Below are 18,914 nucleotides of genomic sequence, written 5' to 3'. Positions count from 1 at the left end.
AAAATGGCCAGTCAAAATGATATACAGAGCAGGCAGGTGTGCAACATTTAAGGATAACAACTTTATCTGAGATTAGGTGCACGCTTTCCACTTGAAAACATAGATATCATGCTTGACTGGTGGCTGATAAGGACTAGACTCTATCAATGAATTCCATCACGGCTGCCAGTTGGTCCTGCTCGACTGTTATTCTCCGGGTTAGACAAACTATTTCATTCTGCTTCAAACGAAAGCCAGGGGTCTTCTAGTAACTCTCTTGGAGTACTTCGTTCCTCTGGACGCCATTTAATCATTCTTTTCACAAAGCTAATAAACATTCGTTTATCATCACCCTTAATTTGTGACAACGATGTCTCAAAATTAAACTCTGCCCCGATTTTTGGGCCTTTGAACTCTCCTACAGTCCTTCAGTGACAGCCCTAAACGTATTTTGAATTACATCTACTTACCTGAGTTGTAGAACTGCGATGTGCGTCTACCCTTTTCCAAGATCTCCCTCGGAGGTGGCCCTAATAAGGCAATTATATGTGCAAAATGATTCAGTTCATCATATTCATGCACACGAACAGGGTCAATATCCCTAAAAAGCTTTCTCCCTTCAAGTATGTCCCATAGCTGATCATTGAACATTAGAAGTAAGTTGCTTATAGGTAGACTGTAAACGTACCATAACTCCTAGATTCCATATGTCAGCACTGTATGAATAACCACAATCCAAAATCACCTCCGGTGCTCGATAGATTTCTGCTTGAATGCATCCGCTGTGTATTCTATCACCTGGGACAGAAAGATCGAAATCTGTAATTTGGATGACCCCGGTTGTTTTGCGAGGTAATCCATAGTTATTCCGCGAGAGATAGATAGTACGACCGTCGGAGCAAGCTTTTTGAGGAAGAGGATTTTTGTATTCATCTTTAGCTGCATGGTCCAAAATTGATAGGTCTTCTATCTTGACCATTATGTTGTCCGGTTTGAGATCTGGAATTAGTTAGGTTTATCATCCTTCCTAAGAAAACAAAGACAAACCAGTATGGATAATATGGCACTCGGCGTGAAGATAATCAAGGCCCTGAAGAATCATTTGTAGCATTATCTTTAGTACATCTGACGGAATAGCGTCCCCAATAAATCTCCGACGGTATATCCAGAGTGGCTCCCGTAAAGGCTCAAAAACAAGAATAAGATGTTTTCGAGACTCATAGTTTAACTCAAACGAATCGAGGAGGTGTCTAACATAGGGACAGCCTTTATGCCGTGGGTTTGACTTGCAGAGAAGTTGGAGAGTATCTAGCTCGGTTTTCACATCCCGTGAATGGCGCGTGCTTGTATTTATTTTGAGAGCAACATATTTGTCTCTTAACCAGCGCCACCTTAAATTAATTAGTAGAAATGTAAGGAACCCCGCGTTTAAAACATACTGCATAAGATCTCGCGCAAGCCAAACTGTTGAGCTACTGCCATAGCCAATTTTTGCTGTTACTTGGTATCTACCGTTGAGAATCTCTCCGATATAAGCAGGGTAAAAATGCGACGGAGAGTAGTATGGGGTATTCTCCTCCTCGATGGGTCCCAGCTTATTCAGCCGAGGTGCGACAGCCACTGGTAACGGCCATGGGCGATGCTTCAAAAATGCTAGAGAAGCCATTGTTCGATTCTTAAAAACTACCGTTGATGTGAAATAGGGACACATGAGGAAATTATGCCCAAGATTAAATAGAAGTTGGTTTAACGAGTATCGGTAGCAAGCAGGATATGATTGGGAGATCAAGGGATATGTAAGCCCGCCGTGGAATCAACTAGCTGTTTTAGGAAATAAGAAGCATATACATTAGCGCCACCTCTCTATTGAAATAAAAACAAATGTCGGAAGAAGCGTACAGCTGCCATCTATTTGTTTCTAACTTATACTTATATAACTAGCAGAGATATCACACACCATCTACTGTATATTCCTAATCTACCACATTGATCAATAGTATAAGGATTGTTCCACAAATATACGATTAAGACTACAAAATGAAGGGATTATTAAATACAATTTCGATTGTAATTACTTAAAACCACAACATCTTAATCCACCACCGGTTAAACATAGATATATAACCTATCACGACGTACTATGTTGAATAGCTAGTCTTTCTTACAAAGCGTCCACGAACTATCAGTAGTAGAAAACTACACCCTTTCGATAAACATCTCCCCAAAGAATCGGATTGGCAACCTCGTAGCAATGCGGCGTTCATTCTTGTGCATCGTTGATGCTTTTCTTTGATTATATAACGTCACCATTTTCATAAACATGCACCGAGGTTAGGCGACTTGACCCTTTAAATATCTGACCGGAAGCACGTTGCTTCTCATCTTTGTCAGACGTATGAGGGTCACCACTGGAAAGAAATCCGAGTGAGCTTTGTTGGCTAAAAGAAAAGGTAAAGAAAAGGTATTTTAGAAAAAATTCTTACGCAAAGTCGACCTTATCAGTGCCGGCTAATTTTTGATTCTTTTTGATCTTTGCTTCAAGCAACTGCTCGTACTTCGGGTGTGCCTTGGTCCCCTTCCAGAAAAACTGGATAAGCGCCTTGGCCGTGGTGGAAAGGCTTCGGCGTGTATCCATAATTCAAACCGTCAGAGCAGTAGAAAGATAAAGTAGGGGCAAGAAAGCAGGATGTACGATACAAAAAAGAACGATGTGAAAGCGAGGAGATGCTCACGAACAGGTCAACGTAGGTCCGTTAGATTTTATATGTTGTATTCGCACAGACCCCGGTTTGCAAGTAGAACAGCACGCCTCAGGGCAGGTACACCTCAGGGAATAGCACTCCCCAGGGTAGATGCCTGCCCCCAAAGGTACGGAAAGCTTGGTGGTGTGAGTTAGCTGGCGGCTGGGAGAGCCTATAGCCACTAAGACGAGTGAGAAAAAATAGCCGCTGACCAAAAGTAGTAAAATGTCCACCGGTCAGAAGATGTAAAATAGTTACTCGCACCGCAGTAGAGCAGATAAATACCTCGCACCGTTCCAACAAGCAGAAGCATGTACCCGAACCTAATGGATACCGTAAAATAAATAAGCCAGAGGAAGCTTTATCTGCTTCCATAGAGCTCCTTCTTAATGTTGCAGATATGGTTTATTTCTCCGACTTGCAAAGCCTTTTACTAGTTAATAAAAGGTTAAGTGCTGCGTGCGTCCCGTCCATTTTTTGTATACAGACCTTATAATACAGCCTGGGCACTAGCTCAGAGAGTAGTATCTATATTATTGCTATCCTTCTGCCAGACAATAAATCAACGGGCGGTTGATTTATAGACCTTCCTAATTTATGTAGAAAAGAAACAGTAAAGTAAGATTAATACTGTAAACTGTATTCTACTCCGATAAAATAATTCGCCGCGGTATTTCTTAAAATCCTAACACCAAAGCTGAGTTAGAAGAACAGTTAAATTATTAGAAGACAATTCATCTCGCAGTATCTAAGTATCCGGGAGACTAATCTTGGTTTCTAAATCTAATATTATATACTTAAAGCTCTGTTAGAAATAAAAATTATATTATATTAAAGTAAATATACCTTCTTCATAGTTGTAGATATACTGCTTGGAATATAAAAACCCCAATTTTAAGCCAAGCCTGCCTCAAAGTCCTATTAAAAATCCTCAATAGTTTCAAAAATTAGCTGCTTCTCAATCCGATCTTGTGTGTTTCTTATATAAAACTCTAAAAATCCTTTATACATTCTGATATTAGGCGGAGAGCAGGCACCAGGGTGCTTTTTAAGAAATCTAAAAGAATAAGCGCCAGTCCTCTATAGCTTTAAGGGACTTACATATCAAAAATCACCAGACTACAGTTATACTTTGCGACTGTCCGTGGAAGGACTGCCCACTTAATCTCTTTATTATTATAATTGTTAAGATTAATTAAGCATATAAAGTTTGCAGCTGGATCTTTAGACATATTGCACGATTAGCCTAAAGCATAGAAGAAAGAGGATGGGAGTAATATAGGTGTGCTATGGGATATAAGAGCGTATCCCTCTCAAATATCCGCTTTTTTTCACCCAGGTCAGAATACGTCTTCTGGTGTAGTTCGGGTGCGGTATATTCAGGCGCCGGAATCTTCACCTGAAGAGCCTGAACAGCGGCGGCAAAGCGGCGAGGGAAACAGACGCTGGGAGGGTGAGCATCGACATATAAATGCTGTTGTATGTTTCTTTTATCCATCTTTTTGATTGTTGGAGGCTGCTTTTTCAAAGGTACTCTTTGTCCGGCTCTGTTCCGATCTAGAGGGGGCGGGATATCGGGGCGGGGAGGGCTTCGAGGAAAAAATCCAGTGCTTTTTGTTTGTTTCCCTGGAATCACTTCCGTATCGAGTACGTGGTTAGTGTCATATATTGTAGCTCCATTGACTATTTCCCAGTCCATCATCATTGGTATGGGTCTATTTACTCGATCTGGACCGGCCACTCAAATCCATTCAACTTGAACAAACCCTGTTGCATTAGATAGGTTCAGATACAAGAAATACTCACACTGAGACAAATATCGATGGCAGATAAAGTAGGACTAGAAACGATTAGGGGTTTGGGTCCCTTTGGAATACTCATTGTCTCGAGTCGTTGAAGCTGAGACTTTACTATACAGTATATATAAAGAAAGCGTACAGATTGATGGAGCTTTCATACAAGCATCATATCAGTCTGGATGCAGTTCCATAACATGTTGGAGTTAGCTCGAAGGGACGGTCTTTCGCAACGAATAGCAGCTTCTGTGAGACCTGAATCCGCAACATCGGGCTCTCACCTATCCACCGGTAAAGTTCGGAAGTTCAACTGCCGATGAATGCCCTGTATGCTCATTTCTATATATTCTATATCCCGGCTTAAACCGACATCCTGCATCAATGGAACGTGCAAGTGAGGAACAGTAGACCTCTAAGGCTATGGCATACAGCTTGCCTTCATTCCCTCAATTCATCATAAAGCTCGAATTAAAATATGGGGAAAAATTCCTCACTTCTATTTTTGCACCACATTGCCTACAGCAAGATTGTACAGACCCTTAACCTCCTGGGCAAGGACATTCCAAGCATATCGATTATTTTCGTAACGGGATATTAGGGTCTTGTGCATTTTCTGTACCAGGTTTAGAGAAAGATGGAGGAAAAGGGCAAGCTGGCGGGTGATTCTTGGACAACATTGAACAAAAACTGCAATACCTCAATCAGAATAAAGGGCAGCATGGGCCTTAGAAACCACCTTAATCGCATAATTTGGTTATGTACTAGTTGTTTTTATTATATGACAAACATTACTCACGTGCCTCCTTAGAAAGGCTACATGGGCCCCAGGTTTTTCTCAATCCAATTCCGAGACTATCCCTGAGATAGCCACCGTTTCTTACAGTCCTGAAAGAAGGAATGTCAGGAGCTCACATTTTAAATTAAATGTCTTTCCCAGATTAGAAACTTCATCTACGTTGACCCGAGAGCAAGTCTCGAACTCTATCAGAAACTGACGCGCTAGAGTCCTTGCTAAGAACAGGGCATTGACCTGAAGAAAGTCACTCCGGAGAGTCGACCGGCCCGTTGTTAAGTGAAAATGGCCTTATATCAGACGGAGTTTGGGCCATTGACGACGACTCCCTGAGAGAGCAGGGACGCTCTTCGGTTCCACGACTTGGAAAATTGGAGAGCCAAATCCAGACACAAGAAAATTTCAGCAACCAGAGTTTGTCTACGATATTGATTATCTTACTGAGAATATGAATGTTGAATAAGGTAGGCCGCAACGATATGCTGTCGTAATTTTCAGGCGATTCTATGCTAGTAAAGAAAGTCTGGAATCTAATAAAGTCTTACTGCCATGGGCGCTGCAAATATTAAGTGGATCTATCTAATTAGGAGATTAAGGACTATATAAATATTATCTCGTTCAGTCTGCTTCGCTCGTCACATCTCTTTAAGTATGAATCGCCAGAGTTCCTACAACAGACCTCTGGTAATGTCTTCATTTCCTATCTGCCTTACAATTTCCCTTCTTCCCTCCGGTAGCATGAATCATCCCCCCCAAAAACTCCAACCTCAAGCTTTTCTTTTCATGAATACACTCCGCGGGCCGGTAACGTTGGAACCTCTCCCCCGATGCGTGACGTTGGTGAAAGTTTTCCAGCGAATAATAATCTCAAACTATCTTGCTCCGACTATGAAGCATCGGCCCATCTACATATTTGCGACAGTTGATTCAAATCTCAGCCATGGGTCAGACCATAACCAAAGAATCTCCCTCTGAGTTTCTCCCGCCAGTCCAAACCCGCGGTATGGCCAATTTGGAATCAAACCTTGCGTGACAGAATATACTGAGAGACGCCAGAGGAACTTCAGGAACGATTCAAATGGTGCCTATCAGGATTCTTTATGAGCGATGCTCAGAGTAAATGGTTTCAGACTATTTTCCACACCTTCTGCACCGAGTCGGATTCAGCAAACTGCAAGGTCTAGAGTCTATTCTTGCTCAACTTCACAAGGCTAACATGCTACAGTCTGGACAGTATCCGACTTGAAGAATTTCATGACTAGCACTTTTCCTCTCGAGTTAGCCTCATGCGTAGCTGAAGCTGCCCCGATCATACACCGTTGCCTCCTGCGACTGGGATCGTTTCCATATCACAATGATCTGCATCGTAACTCCAGGTATCTATAAGGCCTAATGCCCAACATAGACTCAGGCCAGTGGGTTAACGGCAGGTATGATTGCACTTGAGCTTGCCTTGTCAGCTTGTGTAGTAAAAGCTAAGAATACTTGAATAAAGTTAAGAAAATTGGCAACCCTGGTCATGGGATTTATGGCGGTGAAGCTCACCTTAGTAAACTGAGATATGCAATGGTCAGATGCTCGCAGATTTTGGTACGGAAGACATACTTTACTTGCCGCATGCTCGTAAGGTAATTGTCAGATATACCACTACACCATAAAAAGTAACGCCGTTATAATTTGGATGTAGTACTAGTATATCTGCCTATTTTGACAGTGATACATAGGCGTTGTGTTTAGCATTGATTGGGGAATGTGCAGAGTCTGGGATTATTTCAGGCTTTCGGCCAAGTTTTTTTTTTTTTTGAAAGCCACCTGTGGACGAGCCAGTTTTGCGGAGCTGACTTAGGAATCATAGCATGTATCCAGTCGCATATGTGACTTTGGGGTTGATCAGATCGACGATCAGATCGACACTTACCGAGGCAGACAGTGTTTCTCCGCAATCAGAAAATGAAACGTGCTCTCCACGCAAGGACCGAGGCTCTCTCAACATGAAGTGATGTCTGAGGACTTAAAAGCAGACGGTCATCTTCGCCGCAGCAGACAGTTGCTCACAACGATACGAATAACAAAGAAACGATTTTTAAGAAATACTTCACTATGACCCAATCGACCCAGCAGACTGGATACGTCAACCATCTCACCGAAGACCAAGAGGCCAAACTGCGAGAGTTATGGATTCTCCTCTTCACCTCCGCGGCGTCTGTTCTCTCCGCTGTCTACAATGTCCCTCTCCCGGACGGTCCAAGCAATCGTCTCTTCGAAGTCATCGACAACATCGAGGAACCCTCCGTAGATGCCATCATCGCCGCCCTTAAGAGAGAGAAACAGAAGACCAGTCCACAGACCAACCCAAAAAAGAGGGAACAGTCCTCTCTGGACCATATGGAATCGCTGATTAATAACGACCAAGCCGAAAAGACTCTCGTCAGCGAGATGGCTACCCGCAAGTTATCGGTGGAGCATTTTTCGGCTCTCCTGACGGAACTCCGCACCATGGGGGTTTCGGAATCGGAAATCGGTTCCATGGAACGCATTCTGTCGCGTCTGACCCCGCAGGAGATGTGCTTTGCGATCTTGAAGATGGTGAAACAGGATCATCCGGACAGTCTGCTGTTACGGTTTTTGCGGGCCCGAAAATGGGACGTGGGCCGCGCTTTCGCCATGATGGCGTCGGCGATTCTCTGGCGCAAGGAGATGGAGGTGGACGATGATATCATGCCCAAGGGGGAACTACATGCGCTGAAACAGTCAAAAGACGAAAGCAATGTGATCCAGCAAAAGCAGGGCGCCGATTTTCTCGCCCAGCTGCGCATGGGCAAGAGTTATCTTCGAGGAGTTGATCGGCAGGGGCGCCCCATTAATGTCGTTCGCGTCCGATTGCATCGACCGGGCGACCAGAGTGAAGAGACCCTCGAGCGCTATATCGTCCATGTCATTGAAAGTACCCGGTTGCTGCTGAAGCCTCCGGTGGAAACTGGCGTGCGTTCATCCCCTAGATACAAAAGAGGACGAGCAACGGCTGACCCACAAGAGCTGTTCCACAGGCAATCGTCTTTGATATGACCGGGTTTTCCTTGAAAAATATGGTAACGGAGCGCCCCCTTCTGATCGGCTACATGAGCACCGCTAACACCACCTCCCGGGAGCTCAGGAATATGCACCGGTCAAGTTCATCATCAAATGCTTCGAGGCGAATTATCCCGAGTCATTAGGTGTCCTCCTGATCCATAACGCCCCCTGGATCTTCTCTGGTTCGCTCCCTCCTTACTGTCCCTTCCATGCCGAAATCTTGGACTAATGTGCTGCCAAGGGATTTGGAAAATTATCCATCCGTGGATGGACCCCGTCGTCGCATCCAAGGTCCACTTTACAAGAAATATCACCGACCTTGAGAAATTCATTGACCGCTCCCAGCTCACCAAGGATTTCGGGGGCGATGCCGACTGGACATATGATTATATAGAGCCCCAGCTGGATGAGAATGTCACTATGGAAGATACGGCGACGCGAGATGCCCTCATGGTGGAGCGCACGAAGATCGGGCTCAAGATGCTGGCTGCCACCGCCGCCTGGATCTCGGCCAGCAGCGATTCGCAGGGGACAGGGGACCGTAGTCACATTGCGGAGTTGACGGCTCGTCGGGAAAAGTTCATCGAGGACTTCCGACTCAACTATTGGAAGCTGGATCCGTATATCCGGGCGCGGGCGATCATTGATCGGATGGGAGAACTAAAACCAGATGATGGCTGATGCACCGTCAACTAGGAATCTCTAATCTGTCTATGAATTATGTTTATTTTTTATTATTTTCTTATTTTTTTTTATATGACGCTATTGGTGGAGAGGTCGGCCACCATGGAAATCCACACTGTTCCAAAGCCCACAACGCCCAGCATGCCATCTTTGCCCTATTTTCGTCCTCCCTGCCATCTACCTGCCTCTATCTGTGCCTCGTTTGATGCTTTGTTTAATGTCTCGTTCACCACCTTAAGCAGCGCCTTGTTTGCTGCTGCAATTCCTGCAAGTGCCTGACCTTTCTCAGTAATTCGTACCTTCCGATCCACTCGCTAATATAATGATAATTCTCGCTTGTTTGAACGGCCGCCAAAGGAAGGCTGTATAAGTGGATCCATTAACTACTAGAAGTCGAGGATCTAGTGGCTCTATTGAATAACCTTTAATCCTCCACTGGCGATGAAATGGTCCATATGTAAGGGGCTCACCTCGGTCATATAAGTTGCCTGAACTAGTCAATTAGTGTTAGGTAAAAAGAATTTTATAAGAAAGCTACAGTAAAACCTCGATATAGGGAGATGGTCACCGTGTCATTTTTAAAACCCCATATAAATTTCGCTATTCCCCGCTACACCGAGATTTACCAAATCCCTTGCTTCCACATAGTTTTCGTTATATCGAGGCCGTACCTATACCAAAATGGGTAAAAGAAAAGCTATCTCAACGCCGCATAACACCGACCTCCGTGCAAGAAGGCGAGAGAGACCTCCTAATAACCAAAGACCTTTAACTGTTCCAAGCAAATTATGATTAATTTCCTTTATCTAGTACTATTTTAAACATCCTGTCTGATAAATATCTTCACCTAGGTCACCTCTCTACCTCAAATACCCGCAATTTTAAGCGCCAGCGTCGTGAGCTATGGCCGGAGCTTGAAGACGCCCTTTTTAAATAGATTTAACGTGCAAAGCCATATACCTATTACTATTAAAGTTGTTCGACAAAGGCTTAGTTCTATTGCACTAAAATACCGGGATATAAAGAGAAAACAATGCCTACCTTTAGTAATCGATCGTCTTATACTTTTCAAGCAAGACGATCAATTCGATGGTTTAGACAACGTGGAGAAGAAGGCAGTGTTCCCATTCGGGCAGAGTACTAAATATAATTATTAAAAGGGCCTTGAATACATACAGTTCAAAGGACTAAATTTACCTGTGATAAATCTGTACTTTTTTGGAAGAAATCACTTAAGTATTCGGAGTCTTTCTACACACTCAATTCCCGGTAGAAAGGAAAAGTCACGAATATCTTTTTTTTTTTTTTTTTTTTTTTTTTTTTTTTGCAACGCAGATGGATCCCAACGCTTGACACTGTGGTTTATGGGGTCTTCAAAGACTCCGGACGCTTTAAGGCTGCAGGATTAATGTGAATATCCTTGATACAGTCTAGCGAAACAACAGCAAAGCGTGGGTGATATCAAATATCTTTACTGAAAGCCTTTGGTTGTTTGATAAGCGAATAGCTGGTCGAAGTGTGTGTTTTTTTGGTTTAATGGATGATTTCTTCGCACATGAATCAGCCGTTGAAGCAATTAATTCCTCTCTGGTTTTAAGCTTCAATATACGCTTATTATATGGCTTCCTGCAAACTCTACAAGAAAATTTCAACCGCTTGATCAAGGCATAATCACTTGTTGGAAGACATATTGGAGACAATACTGGATTCAATATATAGCCAAGGAATATAATAAAGGCAGAGATCCGCTTCATTCAATGGATGTTTTAAAAGCAATACGATGGGGTCTTTATGCCTGGCGCTATAATATTACAAGCCAAAAAATTCAAAATTGCCTTAAAAAGCACTCGATTCTATGCCTGCTTATACTACATCAGTTGAGCCAGGTATTATAACAGATATTAAAGCCTCTTTTGCACGCTTAAAAATAGTATCGCCATTAAGAGATCTCATAGACATCAAAGCATTTCTTAATCCAGCGGACGAAGAGGTACAGGACACTGCAGATTATCTGGATAATCAAATTCTTACAACTTTTGACTCCAGAGAGGAAGATAATGAGGATTCTGATAAAGAAATGAAAGAGATTGCTCTTAGTTCTTTAAATAAGGCGCTTGAAGCACTTTTAAAGCTATGATTATGTAAAAAAATAGCAGATGGTTGGATCAAAAGGACTGAATCATAAGCTAAATTATTATGAAGATGTTTGATACGCTCGAAAAATTGGCTCCCAAGCTCGGCGCGATATCAGGATTTTAGTACTTAGTTTTATGCATTTTGGACCAATTATATGGTGATATATATAAATTCGATATAGCGAATTCCTTGATATAACAAGAAAATATAGCGGTATTATTTATTTTGCTAGATCGAGGTTTTAGTGTATTAGGAGGCAAAATACACGTAGTATAGAAGATCAGACTTTGATATTGGGTTCCCAGTTGATGGACTGGCAGCTGCTGCGAACACGCAAGTTCCATTGGGGTCGCAGATATCGTGGGCACCAGATATCGATTTCGTGAGACTTTCAACCTTACTTCCAAAAGCATCAACCCCACAGCAATACAGTGATGCCATGAAGGATGCAGGGAAATTAGTCCGTTTGTATATCCTCGAGACCGAGGAGAAACTCAGAGCTGTTACTCCCAGCACATCACATTTAGCCAAGTGGAAAAACTGGATAGCGACGCAGGCCGCCAAGGTCGTTTGCACCAGGGATGCAGAATATTACGAGTCATTTAAATGGGCTGAGACGAGTTCTGTACAGCGCCAGACTCTCATTAGAGATATCCGCGAGCAGTATAATTCCAAGTATGAGGAGGATGATCATTTGGCTCTCCTCGCAGGGATGGACCATATCTTCGAGAATTGTCAGGACATGATGGCAGATGGGGGATTGCCACAGGCGCTTTTAATAGACGAAAAGCGCTTAGAAAAAATTTACAGTGCGTTGCAATTGCCGTCCAGCTGGGACCATTTCTTGTCTAGTCTTCGTCACTCAAATCCCGCTCTACGCGTGTTGGAAATAGGGGCTGGGACAGGAAGAGCTACCCGCGAAGTCCTGCGAAACTTGAAGCCCTGGGGCAACGTCAGGTTCTACTCCCAGTATACGTTCACTGATAATTCCCAGGAAATGCTGGACGCCGCTGCGAAGGGTTTTTCTTTGGAGGAAGCTATTGAATTTAAGATGTTAGATATAAGCGAAGACCCAGAGGCGCAGGGATTCCAGCCCCATAGCTTTGACCTGGTTATTGCGTCCCACGTCAGTTGCGTATGCTCCAATATGAAACTAAAACTAAGTCTTGTTTAGGTTATTCATAGGACGCCTTGTCTGAAGGCTTCTCTCCGGAACGTACGACAACTTCTTGCTCCAAATGGTCGCTTGCTGCTACATGAACTAAACTCCGGTATGGGAATGGAATGTGGAAATAAGCTCCCTTTAATGAGAACATATGTCGCTAACTTATTTCCTGTTAGACTTACTGGTTGTCGACTACATCTTGGTGTGTATATGGCTCTTCAGTAGAGATTAAAAGCTGACTGGAGACAGGGGACGTTACCGGACTGGTGGATAGGTGCAGAGGACAACAGGATCGACCAGCCCTACGTGTCGCCTCAGCGCTGGGATACAGAGCTGCGAGCTGCTGGGTTTACAGGCAACGATGCCACAACTTATGACTTGGACCCACCGTATCACTGCCACTTTACAATGCTATCCAGAGTGATGCCAACCTCTGACACCAAAAGGGATATACTTTTGTTAACAAATGGGGTGCAATCCCAGATAGCCAAGACCATAGCATACAAGTTTCTTGATCATGGATGCACTATTAACTGGGGTACCTTAGATGACACCCCTCCGACAGACTACTGTGTCGTATCACTTCTTGATCTCGATGATCCGTACCTCTACAACATGTCCGAGTCGGACTACACCAAAAGCTCCAATGGTCTCGACAAATCCCGGATCTGGATCCAGAATACGAGTTCGCTTTCTACAAGGGGGCGCTGAATATCGGTCGCTGTCAGTGGGCTTCTCCTTTGACACTGATACCTGAACAGACACCATCGAATGGTCCATACCAGCTAGCAATTGAGGTCCCCGCCATGGTGGATACATTATATTGGGCCCCGTATAATAATCGACCCTTAAAGGAGGATGAAGTCGAAGTTGATATGCACTACGTTGGGCTAAACTTCGGGTGAGTACCCCTTCCCTTCTTCTTTGCCATGCGAGTCTCATCATGTGTACTTCAGCTAATTGTGATTGCAGGATATATTAGTTGCAATGGGCTTATTCGGGAACCCGGAGGAGCTGGGACTCGAGGGCAGTGGCATTATTCGCCGAGTTGGGGGAAATCAGATTAAATTAAAGCCAGGCGACCGAGTTGTAATGTTAAGCAAAGGCGTCAATAGAACCAGAGTCACAGTACAGGCGCGATGTTGCGTAAAGTTGCCGGCTCATGTTCTCCTGGAGGACGCAGCGACCATGCCTTCCGTTTATATAACCTCAATCTACTGTCTGGTTCACCTTGCACGATTGCAAAAGGACGAGGTAAGGCATTGCATATGTTGGATTGACCCCTACTGACTGCCCAATAGTCCGTATTAATCCATTCGGCTTGCGGAGGCGTTGGTCTGGCTGCGATTCGTGTCAGCCAAGTAATTGGGGCTAAGGTATGCTGTTAAACATTTGGTCAGAAAGCAGCCAACTGACGCGGCTATGCAGATCTATGCGACAGTGGGAAGCGAAGAAAAGGCGACGTATCTGATGGAACGGTTCGGGATCCCACGAAACCAGGTTTTTTCTTCTCGAAATGCGGACTTCTTGCCGGGCATTCTGGAGGAGACCAACGGCAGAGGGGTCGATGTGGTCCTCAACTCTCTTGCCGGAAAACTTCTCCATGCTTCGTGGGAGTGCGTTGCCTCTTTTGGCAGAATGATTGAACTTGGAAAGAGGGATTTTCTCAGCAACGGACAGCTTAACATGATGCCATTCGGAAAGAATCGTGCATATTTCGGCTTTGACCTGACGCAACTGGCAGACGAAGCTCCACATATATCAAACCAGTAAGTAGCCGGACCCATTTTCCAGCAAGTCACCTATTCATACAGCCCTAGGATGATCGAATCATATGAGAGCTGGCATATGAAAGTAAGATCATACCCATTCGTCCAGTGAAGATATATGATGTACGGGACGTTTTGGATGCGTTTCGATATATGCAGCAAGGTGTCCATATGGGTAAAATCCTGATTAAAATGCCCGAGATCCCGTCATCTCTAGCGTCTTCTACCGTCAAACCTCCATTCTCTCTGTCCCCAGATGTCTCCTATATGCTGGTTGGGGGACTTGGGGGGTTAGGATACTCGATTTCCACATGGATGGTGGAGATGGGCGCTCGTCACCTGGTGTATCTCTCACCGTCGGCAAATTCTTGCAGCCACGACGCATTTATTCGGGAACTTAAAGAACAAGGCTGTTATGTGTCGTGCGTGGCTGGAAGTGTCACAGAAATAGAAGACGTGAAATGTGCTCTCCACAAGTGTACCAGACCGCTCGCTGGTGTCCTGCAGCTGGCTGCAGTGCTCAAGGTACGACGTTTAATCGCCAGTATCTATATCCCTCTAATTTGTTTCTTTTTATCTATTTTTCCCTCGGTCTAACAAACACTCAATGCGTATAGGACCGGCCCTTTGAAAAGATGAATCACAATGAGTGGTCATCATGTCTCGCCATCAAAGCACTAGGAACATGGAATTTGCATAAAGCTGTTCAGCAAGAGAAGCTGGATTTCTTCGTCGTATTTAGCTCTGTGTCGGGCACTTGCGGCAATCCTGGCCAGGCAAACTACGCAGCCTCAAATACGTTTCTTAATAGTCTAACTCAATATCGGCGTCAGCTGGGCTTGCCATCCTCCGTTGTGGATCTTGGAGCAGTAGATGAAATTGGAATGATGAATTATGATCCGAAAGTTTTGCAGAATGCTCGGGCTGCTTCGGTGCGACTGGTCTGTGAAGCCGAGTTAATGGAAGGGCTTCGAGTGGCGATCTGCCAATCCCCGACAACAGCCGAGCCGTCATCCACAATGACCTCAAGCCCATGTATTATTGGACTGAGTAACAGTAGGCCGCTTTCCGATCCCGGTGTTCGGACCCTGTGGACTCGGGATGCCCGGTTTTCCCACTATCGCAATCTCGAGTCCAAGGGCGCCGGTCAAGGTGATACGACGAGTGATGAACTCAGGGCCCTTCTTAGGAGGGTAGAACAGAACCCTGCCCTTCTAGATGACCCTGAATCTGAAGCCATTGTTCGACGTGAGCTGGTAAAGCAGGTACAGGAGCACATGCCGCAGACTCGAGACATGGATGAGGAGGAGATTGCCGATATGGCCATTGACTCGCTGATGGCCATCGAGATCAAAACGTGGGTCCGCAGTAACCTCGGATTAGAGATCAGCCTGGCAGAGATTGGAAAAGCAGGGACTGCAGGGGCCCTGGCCAAAGCGGCGGTTGAGCACCTCAAGGCCAAATATAGCACGAAGGAAGTTCAAGGTGAAGGCGATCATACAAACAAAATCACATCTTAGTAAAGTTGGTGGTAACTAGTCGGTCATGGTGTGCATTTAATCAAAAAGCTTATTATATGGACGAAGAAGCTTACGGGTCAACGTCGTGCAATGTTGCGGAATTTGGCGAAGGAAATTGCTGGAAATAGGCCTGGAAAGATATGGATCGAATAGTTTCAGAATGACATCAATATAACTCTTTTCCGCCGAGTCAGTTTGCCTTGAATCTAAGCAACGTGATGACCCTACACTTGTGCTGCACTTCCAGGCATCTTCAGCCGGCCATGAAGGAGACGATAGGCGAATTTAAATCGGCTCTGGAGGCACCTCATCAAGAACAGCTATGCGCATGGACGCCAAAAGTCTCTTAGCATGCATTGAATATGAGTCCATCGTCGAATTCGTCCGAGTCATCGCATCCGAGAACTCAATACAACATATCTAGTCCTCCCAGGTGGTCTCCCATGACATCAGAGATATCAGAGACTATTCTTTTGATGCAGACAAGACAGCGGCCTGTTCTTGCTGGTTGACAAAGTCATTCTATTGCATTTTCGGAAGCTGGGAGAAACTTTCATACTCCGCAGCGTACATATCGCCCTTGCCTTTTGCAGTCTTTGCCTGCCGCTGGAGAGCTCTCTCAATTTCAATATCGTTGACTGTGACTCGATCCCACGCAAGACCAAGCTGGCACCACAGCCAGATTAGCCACTTTGCCAGGTCGAGATCGTACATGGGACACCATTGCGATAATCTGTAGGGAACGTCTTATGACAATATGAATGAACATCAGATTAATTTATTCCGTATATGAAGCTCTACAGTTTACTTTATCGACCCTCGATTTACAACACATTGCTACGTTGTCGGCCGCATCCAGGCCGCATCCATGTAACTCCATACTACAATAAATATATTTGAACGTTTAATCAATCAGCGCTGGGTTCGACAGACTTAACCCGCCGAATAGGTGCAGTTACCTTCCTACCAAAATGCATTAATTATTAGGTTTAGAGATTTAAATATTACTATAAGAAATAGGAGGTGTATTAATGCAGTCCACAAGATTTCGGAACAATTATCTATCCCCGTGAGAAAGGAACAAGGTGGCTGGCGTCAGGTTTCAAGAAAAAAAAAAGGAAGACACCCGACGGGAGGCTCGAACTCCCAACCTTCCGATGACTCTTAGATTACTAAAAGTCGGACGCTCTGACCAATTGAGCTAGCCAGGTCACTTGTTGGACAATACTATTCTATCACATTGATATAAATTCGACATCTACAATCCCGGGTCTCTAGCCGGGGAAGTTACCCTTACTGACGCTGCCATCTTAGTGATGAAGAGCTGTTAATATTTCAGAAGATTTGCCTGTCAATTAGAGCCTTGGTGCCCTTTCTGGTTTAATGAAATTTTATTGATAAATACTTGATCCTGACTTTGGTAACTGGATGGTCACAAGTTGTCAAGACAGTGGTACAGCTTCACGTACAAATAATATCATACAACGTTTCAAATTACACTGAAGTCTATACGGAACCTTGGTTTCCCGTCCGGCATATTGATTGATTGAGTTAAGCATTATGAGATGTCATTGAATCTTGGAAAATCGGTAGAATTCCGGTTATGGGGCGGACCTACCTAAATCGGTATATGTTAGGTGCCGAAATAGCTATATTACCTTGATTCTATAAAATTTATAATTTTAAAAAAATCAAGCCAGTAGCAAAGTATATTTTAGGGGGGTTCAAGTTAACTTCTGCAATATGAAGGGTCTGTAGACGCCGCCCCTCCCTGTCGAGCCCTGAAAAAAGTATAGTAATAAGAGATAAGACGAGCACTCAAAGGCTCTCTATCCTGCATACTCAGGCCATATATACTTCTTAAAACAGCATTTAGGCCATTCAAGTCCTCTAGAATGATACATGGAACAGAAGCTCACCTGTCGATCCGAAAATCATTATATGGTCAGAGCGTATCGATGCCAAATTTATCTATCTTGTTCCCCGGATGGAAGTGTCAGATCCACAAGGAGTATGAACGGGCGAGAGACGAGAGTCTTAATCCGTGGCTTCAACAGTATGTTCTTTTTCCCTGATATCTGGGTCTATAGGGCTAACGCTAAACAGCTGGATTGAGGATGAAGCTACTTACCAGAAGCTTCAGGCCGCTGAATTTGGAATCTTCGCGGCCATTCTATGTGCTGAATTCACGTTTGAGAAACTCTGCACCGTCGCGAAATATTTCACCTGGGTATGTCTTTCCTCAAATTAGGGGCTCTCTCATGTTAGGGTCGAAAAGCTAAGCATGTATTAGTTCTTTATCTGGGATGATAGTAAGTACTTTTATGTCGTAAATTGGCGTCAAACTTACAATTCGTTCAAAGTATTCGATTGTGGCTATTTCGAACACGATGAAATCGGCCTAGCGGCATATCGGGAGACTTCTGCGGCCTATTTCAAATCTGTTTTGCGCGGCCAAGGAGAATATCCAGATCTCTCAGGTTGGAACAACGAACTGCGCAATGCTCTGCAGTGCTGGGATGAAGTAGGGGTCCATATACGTCGGACTTGTGCGGAAGGTAAAACTCTCTACTATCTACCTGAAGACTATATCTGCTAAACGCAATATTAGGGACCTGCGAAGTCATACTAAACCGTTTGCTCTCGTACGTTGAAAGTGTAAACCGGGTGGACACGATATACGACGATGGAAGGATCCCTTCTATAGAAGCGTATTGGGAGCGCAGAGAACTGACCGCGGGAGTTTACCCAGTCGTGGCGATAATCCCGTATGATACTGTCTTGAGTCCTTAGACTTCTTGCTGACAAGGTTAGATTTATCTACGGTATAGATTTGACGGAAGAAATTGCACAAGGGTCAGCCATGGCACTTTTGTGGAAACATACATCTTACATGGTGCATATGTAGGCCACTCTTCATGATCTTTGCTTCCTGATACTAATAACTACAGAACCAATGACATGTTTCGCTGAGCAAAGAAGTCGTGAGTCAATACTTACTGTTCGGGGATAGGACTAATGGCACAGCGAGACAATCAAATCGAAAGCCTCATCCCATTGCTGATGTTGAATACCGGAGTCGATTGCAACGAGGCGATGCAATTAAGCTTTCTTCTGGCCCAAGACCAAGCGATAGGATTCCGTAATGTTGAAGTTCGTCTGCGCCAGAAAACAAGTGAACTATCGAAGTCGGATATTTTTTTAAAGGCCTGCAAGAATACGGTCATGGGCCTTATCTATTGGAGGTATGTCAGAATAC

The 18,914-nt window shown here is 44.4% G+C and overlaps 6 protein-coding genes and 1 non-coding gene across 7 annotated transcripts; 4 read left to right on the top strand and 3 right to left on the bottom strand.

Annotated features, from left to right (window-relative positions):
• Window positions 1-212: 212 nt before the first annotated feature.
• ATNIH1004_010124 (putative protein kinase) lies at window positions 213-1,645 on the bottom strand (the record flags this gene model as incomplete). Its single annotated transcript, XM_033574700.1, has 5 exons — window positions 213-397; window positions 450-615; window positions 668-978; window positions 1,027-1,370; window positions 1,419-1,645. 5 exons carry the CDS (start codon window positions 1,643-1,645, stop codon window positions 213-215), a joined length of 1,233 nt encoding a protein of 410 aa, XP_033422718.1.
• A 627-nt stretch (window positions 1,646-2,272) lies between these two features.
• ATNIH1004_010123 (uncharacterized protein) lies at window positions 2,273-2,614 on the bottom strand (the record flags this gene model as incomplete). The annotated part of the gene is made up of 2 exons (XM_033574699.1): window positions 2,273-2,387; window positions 2,463-2,614. The coding sequence occupies 2 exons, from the start codon at window positions 2,612-2,614 to the stop codon at window positions 2,273-2,275; spliced, it is 267 nt and encodes an 88-aa protein (XP_033422717.1).
• Window positions 2,615-7,409: 4,795 nt separating this feature from the next.
• Window positions 7,410-9,062, top strand: ATNIH1004_010122 (CRAL-TRIO domain-containing protein; the record flags this gene model as incomplete). Its single annotated transcript, XM_033574698.1, has 4 exons — window positions 7,410-8,291; window positions 8,357-8,398; window positions 8,464-8,563; window positions 8,623-9,062. The coding sequence occupies 4 exons, from the start codon at window positions 7,410-7,412 to the stop codon at window positions 9,060-9,062; spliced, it is 1,464 nt and encodes a 487-aa protein (XP_033422716.1).
• A 2,578-nt stretch (window positions 9,063-11,640) lies between these two features.
• On the top strand, window positions 11,641-13,326 carry ATNIH1004_010121 (class I SAM-dependent methyltransferase; the record flags this gene model as incomplete). The annotated part of the gene is made up of 6 exons (XM_033574697.1): window positions 11,641-12,327; window positions 12,376-12,472; window positions 12,543-12,568; window positions 12,616-13,051; window positions 13,156-13,267; window positions 13,323-13,326. 6 exons carry the CDS (start codon window positions 11,641-11,643, stop codon window positions 13,324-13,326), a joined length of 1,362 nt encoding a protein of 453 aa, XP_033422715.1.
• Window positions 13,327-13,353: 27 nt separating this feature from the next.
• ATNIH1004_010120 (type I polyketide synthase) lies at window positions 13,354-15,655 on the top strand (the record flags this gene model as incomplete). The annotated part of the gene is made up of 6 exons (XM_033574696.1): window positions 13,354-13,620; window positions 13,668-13,742; window positions 13,795-14,135; window positions 14,181-14,220; window positions 14,295-14,660; window positions 14,753-15,655. The coding sequence occupies 6 exons, from the start codon at window positions 13,354-13,356 to the stop codon at window positions 15,653-15,655; spliced, it is 1,992 nt and encodes a 663-aa protein (XP_033422714.1).
• Window positions 15,656-16,778: 1,123 nt separating this feature from the next.
• ATNIH1004_010119 lies at window positions 16,779-16,866 on the bottom strand. Its single transcript has one exon. It is a non-coding gene; the product is annotated as a tRNA-Lys (tRNA).
• A 747-nt stretch (window positions 16,867-17,613) lies between these two features.
• ATNIH1004_010118 (terpene synthase family protein) lies at window positions 17,614-18,448 on the top strand (the record flags this gene model as incomplete). The annotated part of the gene is made up of 5 exons (XM_033574695.1): window positions 17,614-17,711; window positions 17,762-17,885; window positions 17,949-17,967; window positions 18,019-18,213; window positions 18,267-18,448. 5 exons carry the CDS (start codon window positions 17,614-17,616, stop codon window positions 18,446-18,448), a joined length of 618 nt encoding a protein of 205 aa, XP_033422713.1.
• Window positions 18,449-18,914: the final 466 nt, after the last annotated feature.

Source organism: Aspergillus tanneri (genome assembly GCF_003426965.1).
Source record: "Aspergillus tanneri strain NIH1004 chromosome Unknown AapTan_5_pilon_pilon_pilon, whole genome shotgun sequence".
Classification (NCBI taxonomy): Eukaryota; Fungi; Ascomycota; class Eurotiomycetes; order Eurotiales; family Aspergillaceae; genus Aspergillus; species Aspergillus tanneri.
Note: the sequence above shows the minus strand (reverse complement) of the source record. Positions and strands in the feature narration are given on the sequence as shown.